Here is a 14,294-nt window from a genome sequence, read left to right as displayed (position 1 = left end):
CTACCCAAATCTAGTCACACATTTCCTGACTCGGGAAGTATTCCAGAAGGCCAAGAGGGTGAGACATACTTAGGCTGAAAAATGCAGCAGAGTTACTTCTCTTCGTGCTTCCACACTTAGGAATACCTAGAATGTCCTGATGTCAGATCTACCCTCGTAGAAGGAGAAATCCCAGCCATAGAGTAGACCCAATGTAAGATTTTCCTACATCCGAGCTTTTTGTTTCCTGGAAAATATTTTACCCTTCACACATGCACCACTTGCTAATAATGAACAATCAATAATGAAGCGAATATACAACAGCCGTTTGTCCCCAAAGCATTTTCCCTTGAGCAGCCTGCTTGGAGGAAAGCAGTGGGCGCTCTTGTCCCTGTTGGTGTCAGCAAAGAGGGACTTAGGTTTGAGTGCTCACTGAACACAGCTGCTTCAGGGTAAATGGAAGATCCTGAGCTCCAGGCTGTCCTCGGTTCATGCCGCAGCACCCGGAGAGAAGCTGCAGGGGCACTGCCGGACCTCCCACGATCCACACCGCTCACTGCCACCATGTTCAGCTCCTGCTCCCAGCGGGCAAGCAGGGGCCTGCCCGAGGGGGAGGTGACAGTGAACAGAATGCTTGCACGACTAGAGGGGCTGGACCAGCTACTTGCTTGGGCCCCTCCCAGGGCTGCCACTCCAAGCCCGCAGGCCTCTCCACGTGTACACGCACACGCGTGTGTAGTTCTCCGATGACCTCATTGGGTCCAGCTGCTCCGTTCCTGGACCACATTCTACTATGTCCATCACTGCAGAATTCCGTTTGCTGCCCTGGAACAAGGCCGCAGGAGGAGAGAACAGCTTTTTAGTGGCTTTAATTAGGCAACAGGAAAAAACACAGTCTGGCTGAAAATTACCACTTGAAGCTTCGCTGATGCCAGAAAAGCAGAACAGGCTCCCTGAGCTTGGATGAGCGAGAGTCATTGACAGCGAGGACACACTTGGGGCGGGGGTAGCAGGCAGCCCCCTCACTCCTGGAAAAGAAGCTGATTCTCAGTCGCCCTCTGGCCTTTACAGCTGCCCGCTGTACATGCCAACCCCACACACATACTTTTTGTCTTAAGCAGATCTTTATTGTTGGGGACAGGTAAAAAAAAATCTCATCTCTGTTGTGAAAATGGGTAGAATCGGATCTGGAAGTCATTGTGGTGAACACAGATCTGGAACCCCAAGGTGGCATTTTTACAGCCACCATCCTGCCTCAACCTGCAGGGCATGGTTTCCCTTGCTGCCGGCGGAAGACCTTGAGTATGTCACAGCTGGTGTTTTAACCTGCTTCCGATTAGCGACAAGAATTTTAAGATATTTTGGAGCTGCTTAGTGGGAATTAAGATGCCACCCACTTCGTCTGCATCAATAACCTTTAAGATCTCTCGCACTATAGAGACCGGGATTTTTCACTGGTGAGGTGATCCTCCCCCAGCATTTTTCCCCCAAAGTCGCCACCGTATAAACCAAAAGCACCTTTTTGGTAAACCTTCCCATTGATCTTAACCTCCACACCCCCCTCCAGAAGGGGAATTCTGGTGTCAAGGGTCCAGTTGACATTAGTGGCAAGTAGTTTAGTCGGCCCTGCATGGACCGTAGAAGGATCACAAATGACCTAATTTTTCTGCTGCAGTGACTTGCGAGGAGGACTCCTCTACTGGACTTTGTTTCTTTTGCCCCAGAAGGTTAAGTAGTTGCTAAGAGAGACCACCTTTGCTCCAAGGCCATCATGGTACAGGGCACAGACAGAAATCCCAACCATCCTCCAAGTGAGGGTGACCTCACCTCGTCCCCACACCCCCCGCCCCCCAGGGAGATACTGGCAGGGCTCCCGGAGCAGCCCCTAGCCCTAGGACAGAGCTAGGTTTGAGAGTCTCCAACTACTGCCCCATTCTTCACAAGAGGACCCGTGCTCAACTCCTTGTGTTTCTCCAACTGGCCTTCTCAGGCTTCTGAGCACGTGTTCCCGTGAAGGGGGGGAATGAATACGTGTCCACAAGGATGTCTGTAATCGGAGACTCCACCCCCTGCAATAGCAAGTCAAACCCGGAGAGGTGGCGGCCAGAGCTCCAGTGGGGGATCTGCCTCTGGCGCTCTAATCCAAACGAACATCCCGGCTTCCAGAGGATTCGACAGATGACCACGTTAGGGGTTGGTTCTCAAAAATTCTGAAACATAGCTGCCAAATATCCAGTGAAAGTCAAGAGGATCTTGTGTGTACACCCCCCCCCCCACTGCCCACCCCATGGAGCACAGCACAAGCCAAAAGATTTTTGTTATGAAGGACAGGAATGGCCAAGTGGTTGATAACGTCCAGAGATGCCTGTTTTATTTCTTACTAGGTGACTGCATTTCAGGCTGGTAACAGTAACAGTCTAATTACCAACTAAATTTGTACCTCTGAACTACAAATCAACAATCCCACTCAGCAAGGAGCGATGGTGTCAACAGCTAATTGGAGGGGGCTGGGTTTTCCAAATAAATGGTCTTGATTGGCTGTGAGTGGAGCCAGGGGTGAGGCCTGAGATTATTTTAAAGGCCCTGACTCCTGACTGAGATAGGCTGAAACCCTGTGAGGCCCTACGCAAAGCCTTCCATCCCAAATCCTAAGAGCACAGCTGTTAGCTTCCTTTCTGTGGTCAGTTCAGCCCAAACAAGGAGCTGAGCTGGGCCCAGCAGAGCGGACCCAGGGCCTACTCTTAGCTGACCTGTCTTTGGTCTGCACTCCCACCTCAGGGCACAGCCCTTTCTGCAGGTTCTTAGGAAAAAGCTAGGCTTCTGGTAATTTTTTTGTCTCTTTTAAGTTCTGCTTTGAGAAGAAAAGGGAATGCAGGGGTAACCAAGGGTGGGCAAGGGCACCTCAGCAGAGCTCCAGCAGCCCCAGGCCCAGAGCCGGGCTGAGTCAGGTCTGCGCTGGTGAGTGGTGCCCCTCCGGGAACACAGGGCCACCGCATCTTCTTGGGAAGATGTCCAAGGGGGAGAACTTAGTAACAACATTCCAAGATTGTAGGGGCCGTTCATCTGAGAAGGTAGAAACTGGGAGAAGGTCAAGATCAAGGAAGAAAGAGCTAGAAGGAAGGAATGAGCAGCTCCTTATCACATGGGAGGCGCTCCATCAAAGTAAGCAATTATTACGTGAATCATTACCGTAGCTACTCTCTTCCTCACAAGAAAAGAACACAAACTTCCTTTGAGGGCTGGAGAGCCCCTGCCCAAGAACCGGCTGACAAGCTGGTGTTTTTCCCTCAGACCAAGACAGACCAAGTCACTTAGGAAAGGACGTCCTCGCCAGCAGCTCTGCACGGAGGCCTCCGCGGCCGCCGCCCTCTCCCTGCTCCACCCGCCGCGCGTGTGCCTCTGAACCCTCGGGCTCTGCACGTACGTGCTGGCACCTAAGGCAGAGCCAGAGCACCGATGCTCTGTCCCTTGGTGCCCACTTGACAGAAGAACACCCTGGCAAATACCTCACCAAGAGCTAGGGACCAAGAGAACGCTGCAGTCCCAGTTCGGGCCGGGTTATGCCAGCCCCGCGAATCCCAAGCAGAGTCTCCAAACACGGAGGTTCTTCTGCTGCTGGAGAGGATGTGCACCCTAGGGTGCTAGCTGAGGAGTTAATGCAGAAAACAAGGCACCACAGAGAGGTTGGACACTTGGGTTGTGTGATTCGGGACACCCTGGAAAAGTCCAAGGGTGGAGGGAAGGGCGGGGGAGGGGGAGGAGAAGAATGAGTTTTAAATAACATCCCGGGAAGCTGGAGCCCGACTAGATGGGCTCTGGTTTGAGCTTTTCTGCTAGGAAGTCATTCACAAAGGCCTCCACAATGGCAGGGGTGATCTCCTCCACGTCCATCACGTACTTGGCCCGGGCTGACATGTCCAGAATGGTGAGCAAAGGGGCAGCCTCGGGCAGGTTGGTGTAATCTCGCAGGGAGTCGGTCATGTCATCCTGGAAGTCACCAGAGGGAAAGAAAACCAGTAAGTTTTCAAGAAAGAGGGTAGAGAGTCCCCTGGGCCCGGACTCCCCCCAGACGGCCTAGGAATGGAACCACCCCATCATCCTGGAGAGCGGCCGGCCTCCAGGAAAGATGGGCTCTCAGAACGGGGAGCAGGGGACCCTGCCCTGCCAGGGGGAGGGGGAGCCTGGTTCACAAAATTCTCTCTCTGCATCACCCCAAACCCCAAGCAAGTCATCTTTTTTTATTAGCACGAAAGCAACTTTAACTTGTGAAAATGGGATGTCCTTTGATTACTTACTTTTGCAACCAACTCTCAATTATCTGCAGCCCCACTGTGGGCCCAGGCCAATCTGGACTTCAACTTCAGAATGTTTTTAAAAAAACAGCCCACTACCCCCAGCCCCACAGCTGCAGCGGGGGCAGGAGTTACACCGCCAGTTCAGAAGCCGGGGCCCCTGAAGTGCTACTGAAGTTTACACGGGTCGCTGTATTTATCATACGTTCCCAGTGACGGTCCTGAGGAATTTCCCTAGTATCAGATGTAGCTTTATTAAGTATAAAAGCAAAGAGAAATCCAAAGACAAGGAGAAAGATTTGTAAGGGAGCAACCATCTGAGATTACCTTTCACGCTGCTGATACAGGAAATGGACTCTCTATACCCATCCCCAGGTTGTCTTACCATAAAATGTGCAAAATTCTCCACTGAATGAAAAGACCTGAGTCGCCCTGCCGAAAAAGGGCTCAGGGTATTCCTGGCCTTAAATGCTGGTGAGGAGGCTCACCGGTTTCTGAGACAAAAAACATTTCTTTCTGAAAGGGCAGTTCTTTAGGAAAGACGATTAGTGATTGTCTTTTTTTCCCCCACCCTATAAAGAGCATGCACTTCCCAGCAATGCCGGGTGATTCAGCATCTCTGGCAGCGTTCACCCAACTCAGGGCCTCCATTTGGGTTAATAAACAATCTTCACGATAAACAGAGGGGAGACACCTGGACAAATACCATACATCCACTTTCCCGGGAGCAAACACAGGGAGATGAATTTTTACGTCTGTTAAGCCTTCAGAAGGGGCAACTTCTGCCTGCGGGAGAGGAGAGGATCAAGACAAAGCCGAGGCCCACTCAGCCCTGGGGGAATGTGAAGGTCCTAAGTCCAGGGCTCAGAGGCCCCCAGTTGGTGCCTGACGTTCCAGCGCCCTGTGCGCCTTCCTGGCTGCCTTGCTTCTGAGGTCAGAGAACTGGACCAAGAGAGCTGCCAAGGCCAGGAGCCGAGGTGCAGAGCAGGGGAAGGCCTGGTGGTGGGTGGGAGAGCTGGAGCAGCGGATGCCCCTGGGCCTCTGCCCAACCTCCTGGTCCAGGCTGGGCGGCCCGTCTGCCAGACCCGCACGGACGGAGGGAGCGAGAGCACTGCTTCTGGAGTCACTCCTCATCTCACGTTCACTCCTCTCTCTGCCACCCACTTAATGCAGGCCTTTGGCAAGAAACTTCTCGGAGCCCAGGTCTCCTAAAACCTGTGAAACGGATTCAGTAATGGCTCACGTGGGGCTCCGCGAGCGTGAGAGCCAGCCAGCACGCACAGCCCGCCCGGGCCGGACTCGGAGCGGTCTCAGCCTCTCTCAGCCTCACTCTCCTCGTCTGTGAGACGGTAGCGATGATGTTCCCTGCCCACGAGGTGAGGAGCACGTGGGCGGTGCAGGTGGGGCACCTCGCTTGGGGCCTGGCCTATAGGAAACCTGCCACTGCTCCTTTTCAGCCACGTTTGTAACGCGGCCACCGGAGCCCTCCAGCCCTGCCCCCGCCCCGGCTCAGCCCTTTCTCTTCTGCGCCCATCTTTTCTCTCCGAGCCGTTCGAAAGGGGTTAGAGTTTAATACATTCAGAGCGGCTTCCATTTGTGCTTTGTGTGGAGCGGGCTGGGGACCCCCAAGGCAGGGCCCTGTGAACCTGCTTTGTTCCCTCCACCCCACGGCTGGGCACGGTGGCTTCAGCTGCCTTCCAGGGGCCCGCAGAGCAGGGGCAGCTATTGAGGTGATGAATGGGTGGTTCAGGGTGTCGCGCCGCCGCGCCATCCCCTGGGATCCAAACACAGCGTGACATGAGCAGGGGGCTCTGACCAACTGGAGGTACAGATGGGAGCAAGGAGGGCAGGGGGGCTTCAAAACGTGTATCTGTCAATAACTGGCTTAGGCCGGTGCCCCGGTAAAGGGAGGCAGCGGCGCATGCGCGGAGGGTGGCTCCGGGGTGGGGACCGAGGGGGCGTGGCTGCGGCCATCTAGCAGATTCCACGTGTGCGGGACCCAGGCTCCCAGACCTCGCGGGAGGCGGCCCAGCTTAAGGCCCGCCCTTCGTCCCTCCCCCTCCCCCACCCCCGGTGGTGGAGAGCCTTATGCTCGGTCCAGCCCAGCTGAAGGCCCTCCAGGGACAGGCCTGGGGTGGGAGAGACACGGATGCCAGGAACGTCAGCACCCTCCCTGGGCTGGAGGAGTAATTGCAGGTCGGAGTGGTGGTCGGATCCCCACCGGCATCCCGTGATGGGAAAAGGCCCCGCTGCGGGCTGGGGGAGGGCACTAACCGAGAAGACACTCTGTAAAGCACCAAGAGTTTGGTTTGGACCCAGCCCAGAGGGAGTAAGTGTCGATCGCGATCTTTGTGGCTCCCCAGCAGCCGGGGTGGGCGTAGCCTGGGTGCAAGGGGCGGGGGGGGGGGGGGGGGGGGAGGGGGATGACTGTCGTGAGAGGGCCTCCTGCGGCCCTGAGGCTGCTGTGTGAGAGATGGCAAGAAGGAGGCGGCAGGCGCCAGAATTGGTTTTCCTTGACATCTTTTTATGCTACATTTGTTTGTGGAGTCTTCTGGAAGCACGGTCACCCCAGACCCCCTTCAGACATCCCCAAGGGCTGTATCACTGGTGTTCTAAAAGCCAGCCAGCTGAGCCAGCCCCGGGGGCCAGGCCACAGCAGCACTCACCTCCCCCGCCACAAAGAACAGAAGTGGCGCCTCCTCCTCTTTGGCTTTGTACTTGGCGATGATCTTCTCAGCTATGGGCTGGATCAGCTGCTTGGCCGCCTCGGACTCCCCGTCATCCTCAGAATCTGTGACAGGGGAGAGAAAGACACAAAGACGCACTGGCTTGTCAGTCAAGATGGAGTGGTGCCTGGGTCCAGGGCCTGACTTGCCCATCTGAGCAGCCCCTGAATGGAAGAGAAGCCTCTCCTGGGACACCAGCCTCGCCTCCTGGGTGCAGAAGCGTGCGTCCCCAGGCATAGGCCAGCTTGCTCGCTGCTCTCACACACAGGCTGTCCTGAACCATGCCCCCAGGAAGAACTCGCTTCACCAAGTAGCGCTAATGCCCAGGCAGATGCAATTCTGTTCACTGAGCTCTTCACAAACCCACCTTGGAAGCTGAGCCTCCCCTAAGCCAGGACCTGAGGTCCCGGCAGTTTTTCTCACAATCACACAATGAGATGCCGTGACCGCGGATCTCTGACTTCCTAATGGAAATGGCAGAACTGGTGGTGGTGGGTCAGGACTGTGGTCTGATCAGCAGCTTTGGTGGCGGTTGGGAGGCAGCAGGGCACTGGCAACTTCACATCTGGCAGCGGGACTTGGCTGGGAAGGGACAGGCTGACTGCAGGGGAGAGCCCCCTCTGGGCATCTCCTGCCTCCAGTGAAACAGCAGCATGGGAGCAGCTCACTCCTGCTGAACGCTGAAACCGAGAGCGAGCGCAGACCGGGGGTGGGTGGAAACAGGTGCCCGCACAGGACCTTCACCCAGAAGTGCCACATCGCCGGGGAGGCCCAGTGCGCAGGCTCGGCACCACACACTCTACATCCACATTTAATTAGCTCCGTGATGCTGGGAACTCGCTTTGCCTCCCTGGGACCCTATTTCCACATCTGCAAATGGCCAGTGAGGTTCCCTACGGCCCCTCAGTTCAGAATTGCTTCCCAGGCCCCAGGATGTGGGCGTGTGAGCCTGCCTAGGAAAGCCCCAAGGTGAATGGTCCCCCAAGGCCGTCCCCTCCCAGGGCCTCCTCTGTCCTCCAAGCACAGGGCCAGCCTGCAAGTCAGTTTGCTTAAGGATTCCCTCAAGTCCGCATGTTGGCTCCCCACCTGGGGGCCCCCAAACCAGACTTCCAGAGAATGGGGGTCGGATGCTGCCTGCATTCTCCAGCCCCCTCACTGTGGTGCATATGGCAGCAGCTCAGCCATGATTCCGCTATTCAGATTTACTTTAAGTTGGAACCAAGCAACAAGTCCCAAGGCAGAGGGCAAGGTGGCCCTTGGCCAGCAGTTGCTCCGTTTGCAGAAGGAACCAGGGTCACCCCATGGGCCTGCAGGGAGCCTGGAGTGGGTGTTCTGTGTCCTCCTGCTGTCACCCACTGAAAGCCAGAGTGGGAGAGGCGGGGAGACTGAGAGGCTCTCAGCCCCGGAGATGCCGCCCGAGGCCGGGCCCTGCTCCAGCCACCCTGGGGCAGCTCCGCAGAGCACAGGTGAGCGGCGGCAGCAGCTGGGATGAGCCTTGGCCTAAGGGGCCCAGCCCCCCACAGCTGCTGTGCTGCAGCCCGGCCCCCAACAATGGGTCTGTTCATCACGGGGCCGAGGGCTTCCTCTCGGGCTGACCTCTTCTTCCCAGCTGGCAGCCGGGAGCAGCTAGGAAGGAAAGCACAGCAGCAGCGCCCAGAACACCACCGCCCACAGGGGAGAACCACGAATAAATCACTGGGGTCAGAAGCACGGCAGCCGCGGAGACAAAGGCCCAGGCTCTGCGTTGCTGGCGACAGAAAGAAGGTGCAGGGACAGACTTCCCCGACCCCCACCCAGTGAGCTCTGCCCATCCCGTCTCACCCTGGGGCTCCCGCTGAGCTTCATACCTACAAAAAGGACGAGGCAGGGGCCCTCGTTGAGCTGCACGGCGTTGGAGTCGGAGAGCTCCAGCACGGGCTTGGGGTGCCACGGGAAGCCCCTGCAGTCCTCGTCGTTCAGCACCTCCACCCGCCCCTGCCGCGTGATCACCTCCCCCTGTGGGTCCAGCACAATGAGGGTGGGGATGCCTGCAAGAGAGGGCGCGAGATTGGCCACGGACCCACAGTCCACGGGACGGCCCCCTAGGACACAATTCAGCCGGAGAGCCCTGGGATGGACGCTGGGCTCAGCCTCTGAAGAGCCAGGGAGCCCCCCTGGGTTGGCAGGTAACTTCTCCACGGGAGCCTAAGCAAGTCACTCCCCCGCCCCCCGCCTCCTGGTGAATGCACTGCAGCTCCCACCTTATCCCACCGCCACGTAAAGATCAACAAGGCTGTGCGTTTCAGAGCTCAGCACGGGGGCTTGGCACATAGAAGCAGAGGAGAAGTCCTAGAGAGATCCCCAAGAAGCAGGAGCTGCTCCCATACCTGCAGGGGGTCTAGACCTCATGAGGTGGTGTGAACACCCGCTCCCCTGCAATGCAGTCCAGCACAGGTCAAGGGCGGGAGGGCCCCACCCGTGCGAGCACAGGGGGCCTGTTGCGGGGAGGAGCCTGGGACAGGGGCTGCCAGGGGCAGGAGGGCAGGAGGAGGACAGCTGGCCGCCACCTCCAGCCCTGCTGCTGGGGGAGGTCCCAGCATTCGCCCTGAGGGGGGCAGTCCCTGGAGGGAACGTGCTGACGGCAGTGCCGTCGCCCTCACGTTAGAGTCCTGGGCCGGGGCAAGAAACGCAACACAAAGCGCCCCGCGAACCACAGCCCACCTCTGACCATAAAGCCTCCAGTGGAAAATCACAGGAGATCCCTCCCGGGTTACAGTCGCGTGTGAGTTTTCCACCTCCCTGTTCTTTGTACCCCATTCCCCGCTGCTTCTCCTCCAGCCAGCACCCACAGCCCACAGAGGCAGACTCGGCCCTGCCCTCTGGGGACACTTGTCTCTCCACTGGCAGTTGGTCCCCTCCCCCCTTGCACTAACCAGCTGCCTCCCCTCTGGAGCTGACTGGAGCTTTAATTTTATATGGGCCAGGGAAAGCCAGAGCAATTTAATATTTATAGATTCCACAGCATTCAGTCGGTAATTTGCTCCGCTGACATTTTACTTCGCCACGGGGGGCGATGCTGAGGTACCAGAAATACAGCCCTGGTGTTATGACCTGCATGGTGGCTGGGGCAGCGGGCATGCAGTGGTGAGCCTGTCTGCAAAAGGAAAAACGAGTCTATTATGTCCACGCCTATTAGAAGGAGTGGCTTGGCATGTCGGGGAACAGGTCCAGAGAGAAACAGACTCTGGGGACTGCCTTTCCCACAACACACATCACATACAAACGCACGTGGCCACAGCCGGCACACTCAGGGGCTTTCAGGATGCGCCCAGAGCTGCCCGGGCCTCCTGAGTTGTGTGTCAGAGTACAAGGGACTCGGGGCATTTCCAGCCTCATCCTCACAACGGCATGTCATCCCCCAGAGGCCTGGGGCTCACATCAGGTGTGTCCCCAACCAGGGTCAGGCTGGGCTTGAGTCAGAAGCCCGAAGGGAGCCTGGGGCTGGGGCCCAGGACACGACAGGCTGACCAGCTGCAGACAAATGCCTCCCCAGCGCCATGCCTCATCTCAAAAATGCCTTGGCAAAGTTCTTTAATCAGTTTCTGAAACTGGGCGATTTCAAGTGCTGGGTTAAACCGGGGCCTGCCCGCTGCTATGATTAGACACTGCGGCAGGCCTGTTTGTAGCCCAGACGTGGGATGCTGAGTTGGTCTGTGGAGGGCAAGCAGGCACAGAGGACGGACAGAGAAGGCAGGAGAAGTAAAATCCAAAGGCAAAGAAGCTCACTTCCTGGTTTGGTGCCTCGGTTTCTCCAAGTGACTACTCTAAGGGGCTTCTTTGTTACCACGGCTGCAGCCTCTCTCCAGTCATTGCTGGTGGGGACCAGGACGGCAGGGCAGGGACACAAGCCCCCAGCTGGCTGCTGTGGAGTCCTCGCCAAGTCAACAGAGAAACAGCTCCCCTGGGCCCCGGGTCTCCCCACTCCTCCCCGACGGCTACGCGAAAACGAAGTCCCCCTTGTATTTGGTGCTTCGAGCCCAAGATGATGAGGTGCATGTGACTGTGGAGTGTAAACAGAAAGCGACTCGGTACAATGACCACAGACTTCAACCAAGAGAAGCCCATTTCCGGCACACGGACAGAGAAAGAGAATCAACAAGCATCGGGCCAGGCCGCCTTCCCATCACCGGATCTTGGGTGAGCTCGGCCTCGGAGCCCTAAGTGTGTATGTTCCTCCAGAGATGAACCAGTGGGTGAGAGAAGGAAGCTTGCTCTCTGGGCATCTGCTCTGTGCTCCGCACGGGGCGTGGGACCTCACTCACTCCTGGAAGTACGATTATCCTCCTTCTGCAGATGTTCAAGTTGCCTACCTAAGGTCGTCTGGCCAGTAAGTGGCCACGGTGGGACAGGAAGCCTGGTCTGCCTGCTGGAAAAGCTGCCGCTCTTTCCACCAGTCCGGCCAGTGGTGGGGGCTCTCACAGCCCCGGGCTGGGGACTCTCATCCCCAAGGAGGAGCTGGGCAGGGCAGGCCCTGCGCCCACACTTTCTGCACCACCCACCTCCCTCTTCTCTGAGGCTCTGGGGAGGGAGGCTGAGATATGACACCTCTCCCCTTTCTCGCCCGCCCCCCGCCCCATCAGGCCTTTCCTGCTCCCCACCTCCCTTGAAGCAGGTTCCCCGAAGCAGAGACTTCTAAGGCGAAAATAGGGCAGAGCCTCTTATGGGAAACTTAAAGGGAATGGAAAATTTCTAATCAATGCCTTTGTACAAAATAACTGCCACCCCAGCAAGGGGCTTCACTGAAGGGAATGAAAAGGGAGCAGTTCGTCTCTGCTTCTCTTGAACATGTCGTTTCCCAGCTGGGATGGCTGGAATGGTTGGAGGAAGAGTACAGTAAGAATTCTAAGGAAGATCCAGGAAAGTCACTTAACTGCTCAGAGCCTCAATTCCACACCGTCAAATGGGGGTAGTGATAGTTTCCTGTCTTACTTGGGAGCTGGAAGTAAAATGACAAGTAGAAGATGCTTTCGAGCAGACCATCTGGCACACAGTAAGTACTCTGTAAATATTAGCTCTTATTATAAATAAGTTCATCATTATTTTTTTTAATCATCCCTAAGTTGATCATTTGGCTTGTGAGAAGGGACAGAAGACTGGTGCCTTGCTCTAGTGAGATAAACAGAAACCTTCACGCTGGCTGGAGGGAGTTCGCTAAAGAAACAGATCACCGAGGCGATGTCAACACCACAGGGAGGGTTCCAGGGACGGTATAATGCGGCCACGTATGCGGTTGGTTTTCTCTCGCTCGCACCACCCCAAGCTTAACCTCTGCGAGTAGAACACACACTCTATGCTCCTAGAGAGGGCTTCAGCCCCAGGCCCCCGCCCAGGGGAGCTTGGGTGGGCCACAGCAGCGCCTCAGAATCCCCTTCAGCATCTCCCCGAAAACCTAGAGAAGAAGGAACAAGGCCTAAGAAGCCGGCTCCATACTGTTTCCTCCTGGGAGGAGCCGATTTGTGAGTATTTAAAACCATCTCAAAGCCACGTGCGGGACTTCCCTGGTGGTGCAGTGGTTAAGTATCCACCTGCCAATGAAGGGGACACGGGTTCGAGCCCTGGTCTGGGAAGATCCCACATGCCGCGGAGCAACTAAGCCCATGCACCACAACTACTGAGCCTGCGCTCTAGAGCCCGCGAGCCACAACTACTGAGCCCATGCGCCACAACTACTGAAGCCCGCACGCCTAGAGCCCGTGCTCCGCAACTAGAGAAGCCACCGCAATGAGAAGCCCATGCACAGAGTAGCCCCTGCTCGCCGCAACGAGAGAAAGCCCGCACACAGCAACGAAGACCCAATGCGGCCGGAAAAAAAAAAAAAAAGCCACGTGCACGGAGACTGTCCCACAGTTGCGTTTGGTTGCTTTCCTATCACCAAGGAAAGAGGGAGTTTCAAAGGAGGTGGTGGGTCTGGGGCAGCACCTGGGGGTGGGAGAGGACCTGGTCAGGGCCGTAACCCAACTTTGTTTCTCTGCTTCTAGATGGCAGTGTGATCGCAAAGATTGCTGGCAGTGGGGAAGAGAAAGGGGAGGAAAAGCAGACCCCAAGACCGGAAGAGTGGGTTAGGGCACGTGGCAGGGCAAGTGGTTACGTGATCACGGAAATAAATGGTCATCATGAACACTGTAGCAGTATGGAAATGTTTGTAATACATGGATGAGTTGAAAATGCAGAATACACAGTGCTATGTGTACAGTTACAACTATGTAGAAATATGCTTGAAGACAGAGACCAAAAGGACTCAGAAAAGTGAAAACAGTTGTGCTAGGAAGGCAGGAATGTGGGTGAAATAGATACATATTTAAGTTTTGTTAAATGGTATTATGATGAATGCACTAACATTAAATAAAAATCAAACAGGAACCATAGGGCAGCAGGGGTGGGATGACAAATACAGACCATGCCTTGGCAACATCAACCCCAGTTCCGTTCAGCACATCCCTCTTTTCCTCCCCCTCCTACTCCCCCAAACCTTCCCCTGCTGGGAGAGTTAAGGAAAGGAAGAAGGCAGCTGGTTTGAGTGGTGAAGCGCAGAGAAACCCAAAGGAAGTCAAAGGGATGAGTCTGGGCCCACTTGAACTCGGCCAGAAGGCCCGCATCAGGAAGCACAAAGAAGACTTTTTTTTTTTTTGACCGTGCCACGTGGCATGCGGGATCTTAGTTCCCGGACCAGGGATTGAACCCGAGCCCCCTGCAGTGGAGGCTCAGAGTCTTAACCACTGGACAGCCAGGAAGTCCCAAAGAAGACATTTAAAATGGCAGCGTTCTTGTAATACAGAAAAGCCAGAAATGACCAAGTATCCACTGACAGTGGAACTGATAAACAGGCTGTGGTACAACAAAGCACTTCACGGCACTGAAATAAACCAGATGTAAATATCAACAGGGATAAGTCTCAAAAACATAATGTTTAGTGAGAAAAGCAAGCTGCATTATGATATTACAGCATGTCAGCACTTAAGTACACTTCTAAAAACACACCCAGCACGACTATACATTACTCATGGATTCAGAGACGCAGTGAACATCTGAAAACAGATGAGGAATATTCACAATGACTGGATGATAGTGTCACCGCTCTCCCCCACTGGGGAGAAAGAAGGGGCAATGCTCCACGGAGGAGTAAAGGGAGCCCCACTTGGTCTGTGTTTAATGCTCCCATTCGTTGATAAATACCTCAGGCAAAGATGTCAGTTCTAGGTGGTGGCCACATGGGTGTTTGTTACATTATTCTTTGTCCTTTCCTGTTTTTCCTTTTTTT

The 14,294-nt window shown here is 55.7% G+C and overlaps 1 protein-coding gene across 1 annotated transcript in view; it reads right to left on the bottom strand.

Annotated features, from left to right (window-relative positions):
* Positions 1-2,324: 2,324 nt before the first annotated feature.
* NXN (nucleoredoxin) overlaps positions 2,325-14,294 on the bottom strand; it is a 142,033-nt gene continuing 130,063 nt past the window's right edge. The window contains exons 6-8 of the mRNA XM_059907190.1: positions 8,845-9,024; positions 6,938-7,062; positions 2,325-3,966 (exon numbers count right to left, since the gene is read on the bottom strand). Coding sequence (XP_059763173.1) covers positions 3,784-3,966; positions 6,938-7,062; positions 8,845-9,024 — 488 coding nt within the window. The 3' untranslated portion in view covers positions 2,325-3,783. The remainder of the gene's footprint in view (positions 3,967-6,937; positions 7,063-8,844; positions 9,025-14,294) is intronic.

This window comes from Balaenoptera ricei, chromosome 20 (genome assembly GCF_028023285.1).
Source record: "Balaenoptera ricei isolate mBalRic1 chromosome 20, mBalRic1.hap2, whole genome shotgun sequence".
Classification (NCBI taxonomy): domain Eukaryota; kingdom Metazoa; phylum Chordata; class Mammalia; order Artiodactyla; family Balaenopteridae; genus Balaenoptera; species Balaenoptera ricei.
Note: the sequence above shows the minus strand (reverse complement) of the source record. Positions and strands in the feature narration are given on the sequence as shown.